The sequence below is a fragment of the Bison bison genome, unplaced genomic scaffold, assembly GCF_000754665.1.
Source record: "Bison bison bison isolate TAMUID 2011002044 unplaced genomic scaffold, Bison_UMD1.0 scf7180017864530, whole genome shotgun sequence".
In the NCBI taxonomy this organism is placed as follows: domain Eukaryota; kingdom Metazoa; phylum Chordata; class Mammalia; order Artiodactyla; family Bovidae; genus Bison; species Bison bison.
Window position 1 is genome coordinate 8,982,825 of NW_011495080.1, and position 19,705 is coordinate 9,002,529.

Sequence of the window (19,705 nt, forward strand, 5' to 3'; positions counted from 1 at the left end):
CCGCCCCCCCGCCTGCCCATCAGGATGTGCTCTAAGGGTCCCAGGGAAAGGGAATCAAAACTCAAGACTCCCAGCGACTCCCACGCACGTCAGGCGTGTGAGACCCTTGGCCCTGTGGTGCTGCCCAGTCCCCATCTCCTTCCCTCACACCCACTGTGAGGGTCACTGAACTCCCCAGGCCCTCCCACCGTCACAGGGCCGCGGGCACTCCTGAGGCTCTCCAAGCGACGGTGCTGGGCTGTGGAGGGGAGGGCCGCCACTGTGCGAGGGTGCCTGTCCTCTGCACTTCAAGGAGGCTGCTCTGACCCCGGCTCGGAAGCCGGCCGCTGCCCTCCACCCTTCCCGCTCCCTCCCTCCCCCAGCCCTGCACTGTCAGGGCTGCAGTGCTCAGAAGCTGATGCGGGGTGACAGCGCGTCAAGTCCAATCCCGTGGCCAGGAGATTATCCCAGTAGTGAGGCCTGTCAGACCAGGGGAGGGAGATGGCCTTCCAGCTGGGTGGCGGAAACAGGCTGGGGAGTCTTGGGGACTGGACCACACGCTGGGTCCCAAAGACACACACACACAGGACTCGGGTGGGTGGTGACAGAAGTTCTTAGCCCAAACCTTACATGCTCACTAGGGGCCACACTAAACACTACCCAAGTACTAGGTCATCTAATCCTCACAACAACCTTTTCAAAAGGGATCAACATTACCCCCAATTTCACAACCGGAGAAACCGAGGCACACAGGTTTGCTAGACATGGCAGAACCAGGATTTGAACACAGCGGGGTGGGCCCTAGGGCCCTTCAAGGGGAATTTTGGCATCGCCTGGGCCCCTGAACACAAAAGGCAGCAATGAACAGTGGGAAAAGTCGTAGGTGGGAGTTGTGGACTCCGGTCCTTTCATTTTCCTCTTTAATTTGCTGTGTGACCTCGGTCAAGTCACATGCCTTCTCTGAGTCTCCTTTTCTTCCCCTGCAAGAGGTGGTAGTTGGACCACGTGACCCTTCTGCTACACACAGACTCCTGGGGCATGGTGGGGCGGCGCACCAAGAAGCAGATGCAAGCTGGAATGACTGAACCACTTTGGGCCACACCCGTAAAACCATGCTCCTGCCTCTAACGTGGTACGAGTGCGTGTCCTTCCACTGGAAAGAGAGGCCTGGGCCCCGGGAACTGGAATGAGCAACAGGGACTTTCTGAGCCTGGTGGGGAGGCTGCCCGGGAGTGGCGGAGACGTCGTCAGCGGCATTCCTGGCCCAGCAGTCAGTGCTCTGTGGCAGCCCTGCCAGCACCACTCTCCAGACTGCGCCCCTACCACTGCAGACCAAGTCAGGGCCTCCCTCCACTCCTGTTCCCTGCCTTTCCCGGGCCCCTGCGCTGGCTCCTGAGCTGGCCCCCATCCTAACCCCACCACACTTGCCTCGGCTGCAGGGGAGGGAGGCTCCTCTGCCTAGTGGACAGAATGGGAACAGACTGACAGGCTGAGAGTAGAAACTTCTCAAGCCAAGGTGCCTCAGGCGACAGCGTCAGGTTTCCTCCCAGAGAGAGAAGGTAGGGCGTCTTCCCTGGCAGGTCCAGGGGCCAGTGGGGTGGAGGTCAGGGATGATGCAGACAGAGCCTCGGGGTGGCCCTCGGGCCCCTTCCTACCAGGAGGCAGAGACAGGCCAGTCCTATGGGGTCCCAGAGCTCACAGGGCAGCGGGCAGGCGGGGAGCAGAGGACACTGGAAGCCTGAGGCTGCCCAAGGCCAGAAGAGGCAGAGCTGCTCCTCAGACAGAGCGCCCCATTTCTAAGAGAGAGCAGGCTTGGCCCTCAGTCACAGAGCCCTGCGGGGTCCCCGCAGGTGGCTTTGTGGTGGGAAGGAGTCAGTCAGCTGGAGGGCAGGTCCCCACCCTCAGAACAAGGGTGAGCTGGGCCCACACTGACTGCAGTTGTCCCTCTGCAGAACCTGGGCAAGGAGGGGCTCACACGTCAGCCAGACACCCTCTGTGACCCCTTGGTGGCCCTGGCTACAGATCCCGGGGGGCAGTGGGCAGGGAGCCCCCTCCCTCCTCTGCTCCGCATTGCTGGGTCCGCTCCGCACTGCTGGGTCAGCCACTTCCTGTCCTGCTCAGATCCCCTGCACCCCGGGGCCAGCTTAGCAGCAGAGGAGAGGGAGTCTCTTCTGTCCTCACCTTGCACCCCTCCCCCGTGCCTTCTCTGCACTTCCTCCCAGGGGAGCCCCAGGTCCTCCTCCTGGCAGGCTGCTGGCCATGTGGACCGAGGTTTCACTGCATGGAACCTTTCCTTTCTAAATCCTATTTAATACCGCTGCTCAGGAGGCTCCAGAGGTGGGGCTGGCATGCAGCCAGGGTGGTGGAGGCCTGCAAGCCCACAGTGGGGAAGCTAAGCTCAATAAAAGCCAATCGATGGCCAATCCAGGCCTGTCAAGGGCCCTGCCAAGGTATGAGTGGGGCAGGGGGTATGGGGGACAGACAGCTGCCATCTGAGGCTCCCTCTCTGGCCCTCAGACCTCCCCAGGATCCCGAGGACAGGGAGGGGGAACCCTGCAACCAGCTTCCTACAGACTGGCCTCTTCAATAAGGAGAGAAGACAGCAAGGTACAGGGGGATCAGGCCTTGCAAGGAGGCAGCTAAATTCTCAGAGTGGGGAACACAGCATTGCTGGGGCTCCCCATTCAGACCTGCTCACATGCACATAATCACACCCACCCAAGACTTCTGTGTGCCCTGGTCTCACAAAATCTCTCGGTATTAGCTTCCTCAGCCCACAGGGACCATGATAATCTCTTAACCCCAGATGCGCCTATCTCTCGACAGCTAAGGCAGCTCTCACGGGGTCACCAGCGGGGCAAGGCTGGGGATCCTGGGGACACCTCAGACACCAAGTTTACTGCTCCCCAGCTGACCCCCAGATTCTCCCGCCTGAGTCCAGCTAACTCAGAGGACTGCTGCAAGGCTCTGCCTACACTGTTCCCGGAGAGCAGCCCCACCAGGAGGAGGGAGGTCAGGCTAGGTTCCCCCAGGCCTCAAGGAGGAGGGGATGTGCAGGAGGGCCCCTGGAGGCGGGCGGGCCCTCGCACTGAGAGTGGTGTGCTGCATTTTAATTGGACTGGAATAAAAGCACGCAGCCTGTGTAAGTAATTAATCATGGTAATTACTCCTCAGCACCATCACGTGGCACCAGAGAAATGATGACTTGGGTTCTTCCAAACAAATCCACTACGTAGTAAATAGTGATGCCTGGCTCAGCACCTATGCAAGGGGCCGTGCTTTGGCCAGACTCCCTTCTCTGTCCCCTCCTCAGTCCCTCTGGGGTCTCTACTCTCAGACGGCAGAAGGCTACTCAGATCTGAAGAGATGGCTTCCAGGCTCAGGGAGCAGGGCCAGGGGGCAGAGATACTTTCAGAACCTGGGCCTTATAGGTGGGTGCTTGCTGAACTGTCCTGCAGCTGTTAACTCGTTCCACCTCTGCACCACCTCTCCTCCATTCCCTGAAGCGAGCAGAGGACACAGGGGGTGTCCAGTCTTAAGTTCAGCTGTCACAGAAAGAAAACCCAAGAGGAAGTGCCTCTGCTGTAGGAGCCGAGGCTGCCTGCTTCCCCATCACTCTAGGAAGACAGGCTATAATGGGAGCTGTAATGGAAGCAGAACTGGGACAGAAGTGGAATCCTCCCGGGAGGCCCCATGGTGGCCTGCTCGCCCTCCAAGATGTGGGCAGTCTCTTCCACCTGTCTTGGCTTTTGGAGCCACCTCTCCCTGGAGTCCTTCCAGCTCTAGTAGGGTCGATCACCTGTCCTAATCCCTAGGGGATGAGACTAAGAGACACAGAGATCCCAGAAGTCCTCCGGCGCCTGGCCCCTGGGGAAAGTGTGATGCTCTCTCAGAGGAGAGGTGGGAGGAGCCGGAGGCTTCTGGGCCCCGGGGCCCCCCACTCCTTTTGGCAGGTGTCTGGGCCTTGGCTCTGAGAGGCTAGTTGTAAGCCAGATGGCTGCCCCATGGGGAAGGAAACATTTATTCCTGGAACAAATTTATGGCTCAGCACGGCTGTCCCATGAAATCCTCCTCAAGCTCCGAGAAGCCCTGACAAATTGGTGGCTGGCTGATTTATCCCCATTATCGGGGCTGAGCTGTAAGTCAGTGGCGACAGGCTGTGGGGGTAGGGGCAGGGGGCTGCTGAGCCCAGCTCCCATCACCAAGCCGCTGGGTTCCTTAATCGTCCATTTGTTTCCAAAAGCTGCTTTCCGACCCACCCCCCTTGTCTCTTCAATGCAGTGTCTGCACAGACTGATGGGCTGTAAATCTGCTGTCCTAACAGCTTTATGTATCTCCTGGGGCAGCTTCCAAAATGGGCTTCCCTGCAGGGCAATGTGAAGGAAATTCAGACGTGGGGTGCAGGCCACCCGGCCCCTCTGAGAGCACTGGAGGGTCAGGGCGGGGGAAGGAAGGCCTCTGGTCGCGGGTGACCCTGGCTCCAAGGTCACTGTCTAGGCAGCTTCCGGTGCCAGGCCCAGCAGGGCCGGGGTGGTGGACAGGGGTGCTCAGAGAGGGTCCGGGGCCCGCCTCAGCGTGGGGTTGCTGACGTGGGGTCTGACACCAACACCAGCCGGAGTCGCTCAGTTGACGGTGGGGGACAGAAGCACTCTGTTGTATGCAGGCAGCAGTGCTGGTGCGGCGGGAAGGGAGGGAGAGAGAGGGCAGCCACTCCTTCCCGCCAGGCCCCGTTCCACAGCTCACCTTCTCCTTCTTCTGCTTGGCGGCCTCCTCGGCAGACAGCAGGGATTTGTAGTAGGCGCTGCGCTCGGCGGTGAAGTGGACCTTGGAGAGCGCGTGCTCCACCAGCAAGACGGACAGGTTGGCGCCGTCGATGTGCAGCCAGCCGATGAAGTTGCCGGCCTTGTCCATGCTCTCCACTTCCACCTCTACCTAGGGAGCAGAAACGGGGGTGTCAGCTAGCAGCGGGAGCCTGGGGAGGGCAGGGAGGAGAGAGGCCCCGGGGCCACCGCCACCATGGCCACTCCACGGACAGGAACAGCTGGAACGGTGAGTCAGTGTGAGCTGGTGAGAGCCTCTGAGAACTCTACCCCTCGGTGCTGTGAGAGCTGGTCTATGCTTTTCAGCTTCTTGCACCCCAGAATCACCATTGATAGATATGTCACTGACAAAGCAACTTCAGAACTCCCCTCTCCTCAAATCCCTTCCCCTTCCTCTTGGCAGAGAGCTACTAGGGAAGACTTGACTCTCCTCAGCTTTAAGTGAGCTGTGTGTGTGTTTGTGTGTGTATACAGCTAAAGGTCAGGGGTGAGTAAGGCAACACCCACTCCTCTCCAGCACCCACTGAGCCCCAGCTCTGCTAGGAAGACAGGCAAGCCTTGGGTGGAAGTGGAGAGCAAGGCAATCCCCGAGGAGGGGAGAACCTGTGTTCTTCCTGGAAGAGCTGAATGAAGTCATGCTTAATGAAGGCAATAAAAGCAGTGGGATGAGAGCCAGGTGAGGAGAGGAGGGAAGGGGACAGTGGGCAGAAGGTACACTGAGGCAGGTGCAGTTAGGGGGTGATTCCAGCTGGAGGTTACCCCTTTGTAGGGGTGTGCTCACCGCCATCAGCCCTGACTTCGGGGCCGAGCACACTGGCTGATCCCCAGAGCCGGCAGGATCCCTGCAGAGCCCAGGGACTCCCAGGCCTCCTCCCCTGAGGGCTCCCCGAGAACCAGGACCCCCGACCTAGCATGGATGCCACTCCACCTCATGAAGGCAGTGGCCCAAGAGAAATTCCCTCTCGGCTTCTCTTCCAACCTCTTCCCCTGCTAAAGGGGCCTGTAAAAGCCTTCACTGCCAAACGTAAAAACTTGTATTCATTTAAACGGCTTCAAGCTCGATTAAGCAATAAAATGAGTGTATAAATACCTGGGAGTTCTCTGAAGCCTGGGCCAGAGCCAGTGGCAGCTGCAGAGGACATGAACAGGAAGGAGCTGGGGTCCCAGCTTCCTGGTCTTGCTCTTTGGCCCTACTCTGCCCTCCCTCCATGCACCCAAGCGGCCTCTGTTTCCTTATAGGGAGTCGCGTCCCCAGCACCTCTCCCGGCAGTTAGGACTCCGCCAGGTGTTCTTCCTATTCGTGAACACCTTCCTACACGAAGCCCCCCGTGACCCTTTCAGGTGGAATGCAAGTTCAACAATGTCTGAAGTGGGGGTGTACTGTAGAAGGGGATACGAAGAGTTTATTAGAGCCAGGAGAAGAAGGTATTATACTCATCCAATCCAACTTGGTTTTGTTAGTGGGGAAACAGACACAGGGGCAGTGGGGCCAGAAATGGGCAGAGCTGAGAGCAGAGGCCAGGCTGCCCTGCTTGCCTTCTTTCTCCACTGCCTCCTTGGCGCCTCCCCTTCTCTCCCCACAGCCCTGTCTCAAGAGCATCCTTCCTCCAGTCACACCCCTGACCTCCTCCCCGATCCCCCCCACACACTGTCCACTGGGTTAAGGCCAGCTCCCTCCACCATTCAGGACCCTGGACCGTGCCCCTCCCTGGTGGAGCCAGGGTGGGAGTGCCGGGCTCTGCTGGGTGGTGTCCACCCCACACGGGCACCACGCTGCTGAGGGCTGGAGGAAGGGAGGACCCACAACCGTAGATGGTAAAACTGGTTTCCCCTTTCCTCTAATCCCGGCAATTAATTCGCTGGGAGGACCTATGTGTGTGGCAGAGAACAGGTGGGCAAAACGGTACACGATAAAGCACAGGTGCCTCAAGAGCTCGCCAGCCAGTGAATTCACCCGAGTGAGCGGCAAACTGCCCGAAGAGCCCTCTGCCACCCTGCAAACGCCCTGGGTGCCGGAGCACTGGGCGGCCGACAGCGGGAGGGCTAATGGTGGAGGAAGAGGCTGCAGGCTTGTGGGACTCAGACGAGAACAGGGATGGAAGGAGAATGCATGGGAAGACCGCCTCTGCTTCGTTTGCTGCGCTTTATCAAGCATGCTACGATCAAGCGGCGGCGGATCCCAGACGACTTCTGGGAGGAGTGTTTGGGGGCTCATGAGACAATGGGTAGAGTGGAGGTGCCGACGCTGGCTCCTACCACCCATCCATGGGGCTCCTCTGCATTTCGGGGCTCCTGAGACCCCTCCTCATGCCCACGCCAGCACCTCTTGTCTTCTTCCACTGTGTTCGTTGCCAGGTGTCCTTTTCCTAAAGACAGGATGGCTGCCCTGATCAAGCACGAGACCTCCCTCCAGCCCCCAGGCCCGTGGTGGGCCGCTGCAGCTGTGACGAGAAGCCCGTGGCTTCCTCTCACACCAGATTCCTGCGGTGGAGGTAAGAGCCTCCGAGACATGAGCTGCAGAGACGACCAGACAGGTACAATCCGTCTCTCCTGTCAGGTGCCCAGGCTCAGACCCTACTCGCAAACCTCTAATTCACACCTCACTCTCTGAGGCCACAAACCAGATGCCGACCTCTCAAGGCTCCTGCTGGGGGAGACGCCAGCGAGTGACTAAGCAGCCACATCTGGGGCCAACACTGCTGGGGAGCAGCCAGGCTCTCTTGGCAGGTGAGCCCTGGCTTCGCACGTACCCCGCCTCTCCCTGCTGGCAATCGATACGCTAACTTGGGCTTGACAAGCCCCTGGTCCCAGCCGGCCGCAGAGGAAAGAAATCTCTGGCCTTGGGCACCGTGCTGCGGCCCAATCCATCTTGGGCTGTAGAGGGAGAGATAAAGCTGTCGCCTGTGGGTCCCCGCTTCTCCTTTTATTACGGCTGCTGCCACCACAGTAATTTCTCAGTCAAACAATGGGGCTTTAGGGAAGGTAGGCTGGTCTTAGAGGAGGGTTGGGGCTGGGCCAGTGTTCCTGCTGCACCTAGGTCTCTGGGCTTCTGGCCTTGCTGGACATGCCCCAGCCTAGATGGGCAGACGGTTCAGGGTGAAGTCTTGATTCTACACAGGGAGCAAACAGAGGGTGCAGTGGGCACTCCCAGGTTGGTCTACATGTTCATCTTTCATCATGTCTCTCTTTCACACTCACTGCTGAGAATTTGTTACTTGACTATAAAATTACATGGGTCCATATCTATGACGGGCTTCCCTGGTGGCTCAAGCAGTAAAGAATCTGCCTGCAATGCAGGAGACCCAGGTTCAATCCCTGGATCAGGAAGATCCCCTGGAGAAGGAAATGGTGACCCACTCCAGTTTTCTTGCCTGGAGAATTCCATGGACAAGAGGGGCCTGGTAGGCTACAGTCCATGGGGTCACAAAGAGTTGGACAGGACTGAGCAACTAACACTTTCAGCTCTTCATATCTGTAAAAGCTCCATTTCTCTATTCAACTTTAAGACTCAATCTTAAGACTCATCAAATTTCTGGTATTTTTCTAATTAAAAAAATATATACATACTTTCTCTCTCTCTAGTTATCTGTGATACTTATCACTATAAAGTTACTATGAACAAGGAATTAGGGAATCCTGAACCACTGCCTCCTGGGGAAACACAGGGTTAGGTTCCTACAAGACTCCAGTTACATTTCTATCAACTTATCAATACATAACCTGCTTCGATGATGGTTTCTGTTTAAAGATACCATATTTAATACATATTGATGATTCATTAACATTGAACTCACAGCCAAGAGCGCTGTCACTCAAGCCTGAATAAAGCTTATCTAACACATGGGTTTTCTCCTTAAGGCACATCGCAGCTGTCCCGTACTCAGGACACTAGACAGCACTTCAGCGCTATGCATGGAGGCCATTTTTAACTACAACATAAAGTGCAGAAACCCTGAAAACCTCGGTGTTAAGCAGACCATGAGCAGGACGTTTGTCTGTAGGATGAGAGCTGCAGCCTCAGCTGGGAATGTACTCCCTGGGAGACTCGCTGCTCTGTGCACATTCACAAATGATCCAAAAAGTCGCAGGGGTACTGACAGGTAACAAATTTCAGCGAGTGAGTGAACTCACAAATATGGGCTCACTTATAATTAGGATTTACCATATACAGATGTTGTAGCTGTTCAGTTGCTAAATCGTGTCCAACTCTTTGCAACATGCCAGGCTTCCCTGTCCTTCACTATCTCCTGAAGTTTGCTCAAGTTCATGTCCATTGAGTTGGTGATGCCATCCAAGCATCTCATCCTTCTCCTCCCGCCTTCAATCCTTCCCAGCATCAGGGTCTTTTCCAATGAGTCGGCTCTTTGCGTCAGGCGGCCAAAGCACTGGAGATTCAGCTTCAGCATCAGTCCTTCCGGTGAATATTCAGGGTTGATTTCCTTTAGGACTGACTGGTTTGATTGCCAGTATACAGAGTCTGAGTGAACTCTGGGAGTTGGTGATGGACAGGGAGGCCTGGTGTGCTGCAATTCATGGGGTTGCAAAGAGTCGGACACGACTGAACTGAACTGAACTGATACAGACTACTGGCAGAAATTTCCTGCAAGTTGCCTCCAACTGCAGACAGGAATTAGGGGAGGCTTTTTCTTGTCAAGTGCACAAGAAACCTCTTTTGGTCTCTTTCTGGCTACCCCAAGTGTTAGTGAGATACTACTCATGAAGTGCAGTGTAAAGTGAGAAGCGCTATACAACGTGGCTGCCTGTCTCTTCGGCATCTTGGAAGAGATGTTTCATGAAGAGACCTGGACTCTGTCCAGTGGCTTGGGAGGCTTCCTGAAGTGGCACTGACATCAGGGAGGTAAGGCCTTGGGTGATCACCATGGGCTGCCACAGCACTTCATGTGGGCATTTGGTGTGTACACAGGTGGGCTGATAATAGCCTCGAGGGGCTCAAGGGTACATGTGGACACAAGCAATGTCAGCAAGGGACAGATGATGGCTTCCCTCATTCCCCATCCTCAACGCTCATACTGAAGCCAAATGCTGGGACCTAGGAACACATGGAGCTGGGGGGAGGAGAGGCTATGGGAAGGGGGTGCCACGTGGAGGGGGTGGCTTTGTGATAACTCTAGTTAAGACAGAAGCAGGAGCCTAGATGCCTAAAGGCAGACCTGGCCCTCGGGAGCTGAGGACACCAAGGAACTGCTGCGCTGGGCACCCTGGACGCTCTGCTCACCTGCCGGCATCTCTCGCCTCTGCTCCCAATGCTGGCAGAGTGGGCCGCGATCTTGTGGTTCTGAACTAGGCCTGTGAGCTGAGCTCTTCCAGATTCAACACCTTCCTGTGACGGCTTCCCTAACCTTGGCCTGCAGTGAATTGAACACCTGGCCCGGATATCTCTGACACTCAGGGACCAGTGCAGAGCACAGAGGTTAAGACCATGGCCTCCGGAGCAGAGACGTTTACTCACCACCTGCTTGACTTCTGGTGAGTCAATTACCTTGGAATTGTGATAGTACCTATCTCAAAAGATGTGTTTTGATGACTAAATGAGCCAACGTAAGTATGTTAAACACTTAAAAGGGTGCTTGACACACAAATGCTTCTTCAGTTATTTACTTCCTGGGGAGGAGCAGTTATTTCAAAATGTCCCTATTCACCAGCTAAAATGGTGCTAGTGGTAAAGAACCTGCCTGCCAATGCAGGAGACATGAGACTCTGTTTGATCCCTGGGTTGGGAAGATTCCCTGGAGGAGGGCACGGCAACCCACTCCAGTATTTTTGCCTGGAGAATCAATCCCACGGACAGAGAAGCCTGATGTGGGCTACAGTCCATGGGGTCACAAAAAGTCGGACACTGAAGCAACTCAGCATGCACACAGACTGTCAGATCCACTGGGAGCAAAGCTTGTTCTTTAAATCTGCCCCAGAGCTGGGTGTACTGACTAGGCCATGACATGGTAGAAAGAGCATGAATCCTGCAGTCAGACAGACCTGGGCTCAAATCCTAACTCTGACCGTGAGTTTTTGGTGATGTACAACGGCATCCACTTCCTTCAGCTCAGGGCCAGCTGACAGCAGTCAGGCTAGTTGCAACCAGCAGCAGCTCTGCTTGGCTGAGCTCAATTCCCTTGGTTCTCACTCAGAGAGGTAGGTGAGGGAAGAGGTGGTTAATCAGAGTGGGCAGGGGTGGGGTTGCGGTGGGGAATCTTTCTCCACCACAGGGCCAATCAGGGGGTGTGGTCCGGCCAGCCACACCCAGTGGGAAAGCAGCTAGACCCACTGGTCCCGGGCTGTCTGTGGGCCGGGGTAGCCAGAGGGCCCTGCTGCCTCACAGTGGGACATGTCCTCCTGCTCCCGAGCATACTAATGTGCCACTAATGAAATTGTTCTGGCTTATTTATCAAATTAATACCAACGGCACAGGCTGTTAATTTGCGCGTCTCCTAATTACTGAGGAAGTGCTCCTGTCCCAGGCAGCGCACACACCTCAGTTCCCACCCAGGTGGTATATGGTCTCACCCTTCCCGGCTGCGGCTGCGCAGAGTGGGGAAGGGGAGAAAGAGGAGAAAAGAGGAGACAGGGGGCAGCCTTCCAACCCAGGGAGGGAAGGCGGCAGCGAGCACGTTTCGTTTCTCATAGCCCTTTTCCTAGTGGTTGGATTATCTTGGCCCCTGCCACAAACATATTCTCAATCCCTGCCCCACCACCCCAACTGGTCCCCTTCTTTCCTTGTCTGGATTCTGTCCAGCTTCTTAACACAGGAGCTGCTTCAATCAAGTGGGCGGAGGGGGCTGAGTCATTCTCCCACTCCAGGCAGTTGAGGTCCGGGGAGCCATGTGGGGCCAGCCAGGTGAGGGGGGTGGGTGTGCAAGAAGTGAGAGAGTGAAAGGCAGGCAGGGCTGATGTTCTTACAGAGAGGACGACTCACTTGCCCAGGCCCTCCCCAGCCAACCAGCTTTCTGAAAGTAACGTGTGTGTCTGGGGAAGAACACTCGCGAGCTCAGCTAGAAGACCAGAGGAAATGCCAACCGCCTGGGGGCTTCATTTGGCTGCCCAGCCTCTCCTGCTCCAGGAGCCAAGATGGATCTCCAGTGGCTCTGAGTCTGGGGGTGACACTGGGAAGACCAAGGGCCCCTCCTGTAGCCTTCTTCATGGTAGGGTGGGGGCGGAGTGCGCTGGAGGCTGCCTCCATGAAAAGGCTAGCTTCGACAGAGCCAGCAGGGCAAGAGAACTTGAAGATACTGAACCGGGGAGGATGCACAGCTGGGGGTGGCGTGCTCTGGATGGTGACTCAGGGCAGCCCGAGGAGGTACAGCACAGAGGGGATTTCTGGCAGAATGCAGGAGTGGCGAGAGTCTCCCCTCCCATATAACTGCTCTTTCCCATTTTGTGTATTGGGAGAACGGAAGAGAGGTAGTCTCTCCCAAGAGCCTCTCATCCTCTCTCCTGCGCAGTGCCCAAGGCAGCAGAGGAAATCACTGAGCCTCAGCCTCAGAGGCTGGGAGGCCAAGGAACGCCTGGAACACAGCTGCCAGGGATGCTCCCTCCCCCTAGGGAGGTGGCTGCCTCAGGCAGGACAGGTGATCCCAGGTAGGCAGCAGCTCAGGGCACCCCTGCCCTGGAGCATCAGGGAAGGAAGACTTCCTAAACAAGGCGGGGGAGGGGATGCTGGCTTCATGTTCCTCCCAAAGGCAGAGCAGGAGTGCACAGCGCTACCTCTGGGGAGGTGACTTCAGGGGCCCCAGTGATAGGCAGAAGCCGCCATCCTCCCCATACGCTGGCTGGTCCCAGCCCTGCTTTCAATACCCCAAGGCCATCGGCAACAAGCCTGGAACTGGGAATAAGAGAGGAGTGAGGCTTGGATGGGGACAAGGCTTAGAGGTGCAAAGCAAAATCCTTGGACTAAACAGCCATCCAGGGACCCGCTCTGCCTCTTCTGGGCTGGGCATCCCTCTCCAGTTGCTCCGCGTGTCAGTGAGTGCTGAACCAGGTTTGTAAGGTTTTCTCTGCTCAGAACTTCCTAAGGTATGAGCTGGGATTGGGGGTGGCGGCACTGGTGGTGCACTGGCATGACTGGGAGGCGCTGAGAGAGCAGACAGACAAGGGGTTACGTGGGAGAGAAGGGCTGGCGGGGAGGCCCTGCAGGCAACCAGTAGGAGCCTGCAGAGAGGGGAAGGTGGAGAGCAGGAGAGGAATAAAGGCACTCCAGCTCTTCCCCACCCACGCATCCCAAACAGAGCTTTCCGCAGGGTAGGCGAGTAGCAATCCACAGCAATCTGAGTGCCACCGAGCCTCCTCTCCTGCCTCGCACAGCAGCCACGCTGCCAGCCGGGGCTGCTACCGTCCCCCATACATACTGCTGTAATGTGCTCCCGCCGCCGGAGCCGTGAACTTGAAGAGACACCTCACCTTAATATAGTAGCAGCTTAACACAGCCGACTTGTCCCCTCCACTTGCAGCCACGCGTGCACAGCGATGTCTTTCAGAGATGATAAGCGTTTTAACACGATGCAATTAATAATGTAATGCTCTGGGAGCCACAGAGGCAGTGCCTATGAAATGCCTCCTGGGCTGCATTACCGTGGGCCATGGGTGGTGAGGGGCAGGCAAGGGTCCATTCCGAACTTCCCTGTGCTCCTGGAGCAGCGAGGCTCCAGCCCCTACCAGCGCGTTACCACCCAACCCCTCAGCACCTGCAGACCAGATGACGCATTCAAGCCCAACCCACAGTGCCAGCTGTTCTCTGGAAAATCTCGTTTCTGACATTTGGTCTAAGCCAAGGCCCTGGGAATGCCTGCAAATCAGGCCCGGGTTGGCACAGTGGCCACAGGGGGCAGGAAGCTCCTAGAAATCGAGGGTTGGCCTGAGCAATGGGTGAGACGGCCCAGCTAGGAGCTCAGGGCTTCCTCCTCTCTCTCCTGGAATACCTCAGGGGTGAGGGGTGGGATGCCAGAGGTGGGGGGCCAGGGGCATTTCCTGGTCATGCCTGAGGCAAAGAGGAGGAGCCAGGGCTATCAGCGTCCCTCAGTCTGCTGGGAAATGCAAACCTGCTGACTCCAGGACTTTGCAAGCGGTAACACGGTTTACAAACTGACGCAATCTGTTCCTTTGGTGCAGACAATAAGGAAAGCAGACTGTTCATCTTCCCAGGAAAACCCGGGGCTGTGGACTGGAGGGCGATTTAACTGTCTCTTCCCTGAGGTTCACACAGGGAGTGTGGCTGAATCGGGGGCCCTACCCTTGTGCAGGGCACCCCACTGGTATCCTTTCCCACAGGCTTCCTGAGCTCGAGGCTGGCTTTGGAAGTCCTTCTGAAAGCGGGGTGCACCTGAACGGTCCAGCTTCTCCCCATGCTCCGGTGATGCAGCGAAGAGTGGTCCTACCAGAGAGAGCAGTGAGGACCACTCTTCATCCAGAGTCTCCAGATAGCACACGGAGCCCCAACCCTTGGTCTGGGCCACATGGGGTTCTCCCAAGCCCAGATGGAGTCCCTGAGGCTGCACCTGTGCCCTGCAGGGACTGAACTAGGGGTGAGAAGTCGAATGACCTCTTTTCTCAGGAGAAATTAGTGTATGACCTGCGGTGGCTCAGTGGTAAAGAATCTGCCTGCGATGCAAGAGCTGCAGGCGACACTGGTTTGATCCCTGGGTTGGGAAGATCCCCTGGAGGAGGGCATGGCAACCCACTCCAGTATTCTTGCCTGGAGAATCCCATGGACAGAGGAGCCTGGAGGGTTGCAGTCCGTGGGTTCGCAAAGAGTTGGACATGACTGAAGCGACTTAGCATGCATGCACATGACCCATGGAGGAACTGTATGAGGCTGTCAAATCTCTGACCCGAAGGTAACCAAATCGGGTCACATCTGAATGCCAGCTACGCCTTTGTAGGCCCTTACACCTTCCTGATGCCAAGGTCTGCTCGGGGGCAGGTGTACTCTGCTTTGCGGATCTAGACTCTCAGGCTTGACCTGAACCACCGTGGATTTCTGTGCAGACCCACACTTTGCCTTTATAAAGCACCTATGGTGGTATTGTTACCCCCAAAATAGTGTGTCACTGTTTTCATTGTTTTCCCATCCACTTGCCATGAAGTGATGGGACTGGATGTCATGATCTTAGTTTTTTAAATGCTGAATTTTAAGCCAGCTTTTTTACTCTCTTCTTTCACTTTCATCAAGAGGCTCTTCAGTTCCTCTTTGCTTTCTGCCATAAGGGTGGTGTCATCTTCATATCTGAGGTTATTGATATTTCTCCCGGCAATCTTGATTCCAGCTTGTGCTTCATCTAGCCCGACTTTTCACATGATGTACTCTGCATATAAGTTAAATGAGCAGGGTGACAATAGAGTCTTGATGTACTCCTTTCCCTATTTGGAACCAGTCTGTTGTTCCATGTCCAATTCTAACTGTTGCTTCTTGACCTACACACAGATTTCTCAGGAGGCAAGTCAGGTGGTCTGGTATTCCCATCTCTTCAAGAATTTTCCACAGTTTGTTGTGATCCACACAGTCACAGGCTCTGGCATAGTTAATAAAGCAAAAGTAGACATTTTTCTGGAACTCTCTTGCTTTTTCTATAATCCAGTGGATATTGGCAATTTGATCTCTGGTTCCTCTGCCTTTTCTAAATCCACCTTGAACATCTGGAAATTCATGGTTCACATACCGTTGAAGCTTGGCTTGGAGAATTTTGAACATTACATTGCTACTGTGTGAGATGAGTGCAAATTGTGTGGTAGTTTAAACATTCTTTGGCATTGCCTTTCTTTGGGACTGAAATGAAAACTGATCTTTTCCATATTTTTGGGCTCCAAAATCACTACAGATGGTGACTGCAGCCATTAAAACACGCTTGCTCCTTGGAAGAAAAGCTATGACCAACCTAGACAGCATATTAAAAAGCAGAGACATTACTTTGCCAACAAAGGTCCATCTAGTCAAGGCTATGGTTTTTCCAATAGTCATGTATGGATGTGAGAGTTGGATTATAAAGAAAGCTGAGCACTGCAGAATTGATGCTTTTGAACTGTGGTGTTGGAGAAGACTCTTGAGAGTCCCTTGGACTGTAAGGAGACCCAACCAGTCAATCCTAAAGAAAATCAGTCCTGAATATTCATTGGAAGGACTGATGCTGAAACTGAAACTCCAATACTTTGGCCCCCTGATGTGAAGAACTGACTCATTTGAAAAGACCCTGGTGCTGGGAAAGATGGAAGGCGGGAGGAGAAGGGGACGACAGAGGATGAGATGGTTGGATGGGCATGAGTTTGTGTAGGCTCCAGGAGTTGGTGATGGATAGGGAAGCCTGGCATGCTGCAGTCCATGGGGCCGCAAAAACTCGACACAACTGAGTGACTGAACTGAACTGAATGGTGGCATTAGTGATTAATGCTTTTCCTTCCACCCTGGAGAAAAAAGAACCTGGCTCTAGGGAATTCTCTGGTGGTCAGGTGGTTAGGACTCTGTGCCCTCATTGCCAAAGGCTAGGGGTCAATCTCTGGTTGGGGAACTAAGATCCTGCAAGCCCTTGGTGTGGCCAAAAAAAAAAAACAACCTGGCTGTAGATCACACTCTCTTGCTTTCTTGGGCGCCTGTCTCTATCAGTCACCTTTTCCTCTAATCACCACCCAACTCCCTTTCTATCAGCATCTACCTCTTTGTCTACAAATCGCACTCATCCTAGAAAACCTAGCTCTGACCTCGCATCCCGTCCAGTCAACCTTTCTCTCTTAACCCAGGGACCTCTTTCCTTCACCTCCATCCACTCCTCCATCTCACACAGCCAATTGACATTCCAACATGATTATCATTTCAAAGGTCACTCAAGACCTCTTAATCGCTGTTTTATTAATTTCTTCTCAGGTATCTGACAAAGCTAAGCACCGCTGCCTCCTATTTCGAAGCTCTTTTTAAAGGCCTCTGTGATTCCCAACCTTCTGCATGCTGTCTTAGTTTCAGTTGTGAGTTCTTTCCCAACAACACGCCCCCTGAATATGGACATTCCCTGGGGGGCCATCTGAAGCTATAGACAGTCCCTGTATTGCATGACTCAGAGTTATATGACACCATTGCTCCTATTTTCAGCCCAGACTGCTCTTCAGGACTCACCTCCACCATATACATTTCAAATGTAACGAGCCCAACCCTGAATCCACTATCTTCACTATAAAACCTGCACTTTCACCTGCGTTTCTTATCTCACTCAGAGCGAGCAGCTTAGAAATCATCCTGGACTCCTTTTACATTCACAGTCAACCTCCAGGTCACAATGGTCCTATTCATAAACATCTCTTGAATTCTCCCCCTCTTCTTTATCCTTCCTGCCACTTCCTGAGTTCAGGTCCTGGCTTTGGGGTAACACTCCCTGCCCCCAGCCTCACCACTTCCCAGTGGCCCCTCTACGATGCTGCAGGGCGTGGCTTATCATAGGCAGTGCAGCTCCGTGGTTAGCCAGACCGTCGGGGTTTACATCCTGCTCTACTACTTACCAACTGTGTGGTCTCGAGTGGGTTACTTAACCTCTCTGGGTCTAAGTTTTCTCCTGTTTGTCAAATGGGCATCATAATGGCACTTACCTCAAAGGGTTTTATTAAAGAATAAATGAACTGACCCAAATCAAACACTTAAGAGGTGTTTGGCATATAGGATGTTCTCAGTATATGTTGTCACTTTGCAAAAAAAAAAACCCCAACAAACAAATCAGATCACCTTTTCCTTTGCCAAAATCCTTTCCTTAATTCTCTGCTGAAGTTCAAATTCCTCAATACAGTAGAGGATCAATTCCTTATAAAACCAGGTTGTTGCTGTCTCACCTTCCAACCATTCTGGCCCTCATTATTTTGGCTCGAGTCATGCCAAACCACCTCCAGCTTCACACACGTGCTTCATCCCAGGCCTCTGGGCAGGCCACTCCCCCTGGCTAGAACACTTCTTCCTATTGGTACATCTGTGAGCTCCAACTCAACCTATCCACCAAGTGTCTACACACTCGGACACACCTTTATATACTGAATGCTTTTCCTCAGAGCACTTTATTCACACCAATATTAACTGCAGCATTCATTGTGGGCATTTATTAACGTAACGGTTTGTTGTCCAGTCGCTCAGTCATGTCTGACTCTTCATGACCCCAGGGACTGTAGCAGGCCAGGCTCCTCTGTCCATGGCACACAGTAGGCACATAATAGATGTCCTAGCTTCTCCACATCACTGGCAGAAGGGAAGTTCCTGGGACAGAAAAGATCCCCTGTCTTTGGGCAAGTCCACTGGCACCTGACTGACAGGAAAAGGCCTGTTTCCAGAACCTTTCTAAGGTGACAGGGTGTTCGTTCCCACAGCGGGTCTGCTCACAGAGGAGCTCAGAGGGGCACAAACCGGCTTCAGTCCATGATGACTCAGAGGCGCCTGGATGTCACGAGCAGAAAGGGCCTGTTTTGCACCTGCTTTGCCGGCACTGACTACAACCGGAGCGAGGCTGGGTGCCTCTATCTGGGCAGCACCAGGCAGCAGCTGTGTGTGCCTCCTCAGCCTTCTCCACACGCCCTGCTCCTGGCCACCATCCCTGAGCAAGGCAGGGGTGAGAAGCCCAGCAGATGGAAGAGAGCTAGAGGAGGAACTACGAGGACAGGGCGAGGCCCCGGGCCACTAAATCCTCCAAGCCGGGGGCTGGGTGTGCTGGTTGGGCTGTGGTAGCCTGAGGGAATGTCTGAGCACAGGGCTGAGAAACCCTCAAGGTCTCCGGCCCTTCTAGGAGAGGACACTCCCGAGGAAAGTCAACAGCGGCTGGAATGGAGGAACCTGGGGTGTGGATGGGAAGCCAACGCCTCATTCAGCCACGTCAGAGCCATCAGAACTGGGCTGTGGTTGGGAGGGCCCTCCGGGGTTGGGCTGGGACAGGAGTGTATGCGCTGATGGAAGGGGACACGGGGCTTCTCCTCTTTCATCATCACCTGGTCTCTAGGCAACAGCGCCACAGACACCAATCCCTCTTGCAGGCCAGAAGAAGGCACCAGAGAGAAGGACCTGAACAGACAGAAACTCCACACTGGCAGCTAAGGACCAGGCACTTTACTCATTCCATTGCACTCAATACAAGCCATGGCAAACAATCTCACAGAGACGCAGAATGCCCATCCTTCCCGATGAATGTCAGATCCAGGGCATGGAAGGACAGCTGGAGGCACTATCCCCAGAGGAAGATGCCCTGCCCTGCACCCCCTTCCTTTCCTCCTCATGTGTCCCTCACCATCCAGGTGGCTCAGAAGGTACCATCTCCTCTGGGCTCCTCAGGCAGCCCCCCAGTCCTGGAGTCACCGTATCCTTCCTTAAATCCATCCTGCCTTCACCTGACAATCATGAAGCCTGGCCCCACCTGCTGAGCCTGCCAGGCAGCACATCGTGTGGATGCTGTGTGCGATCACCCAGGTAGGGGCCAGCAGCTCTGCTGACCTCAGAGAAAGAGCCCTGTCCTCTCTCCCCACTAAGAAGCTGCTCTCTCAGGCCCAGTAGAGAGGAGATCTGGGCATTTTGGGGCACCTTGCCCACGTCTGACGCACATTCATAAACTCTGTTCAAACCTCTTGTAACTTTAAGGTCAGTAAATCTGGCTGTTACCTCTTGTAACACAGTAAGGAAAATAACACCCCATGGAATGCTATAGAGCCCCAGCACCTGCAGTCTTTGGGTCCTGGCAGTGCTGGTGTGAGAGGGCTGTCCTGTCGTGTGCTCACCCTCCTGTCACGTGGGGAAAATGAATTACTGCTCTGTAGGACTGGGAGGGCCTGTGATCTCTCTGGCCAGTCAGTAATGCAAAGAAAAGCCCATGAGTAAAAGCCCCCCCCCCCCCCGCCCACTATAAGGCCTGGGTGCATACAGCTGGAGACTGGGATAAATGCAGCCCTCCAGA

General features: G+C 54.7%; 1 protein-coding gene across 1 annotated transcript in view; it reads right to left on the bottom strand.

Annotated features, from left to right (window-relative positions):
- Positions 1-19,705, bottom strand: part of SND1 (staphylococcal nuclease and tudor domain containing 1) — a 421,950-nt gene that overhangs the window by 9,705 nt on the left and 392,540 nt on the right. The window contains exon 18 of the mRNA XM_010831720.1: positions 4,723-4,911. Coding sequence (XP_010830022.1) covers positions 4,723-4,911 — 189 coding nt within the window. The remainder of the gene's footprint in view (positions 1-4,722; positions 4,912-19,705) is intronic.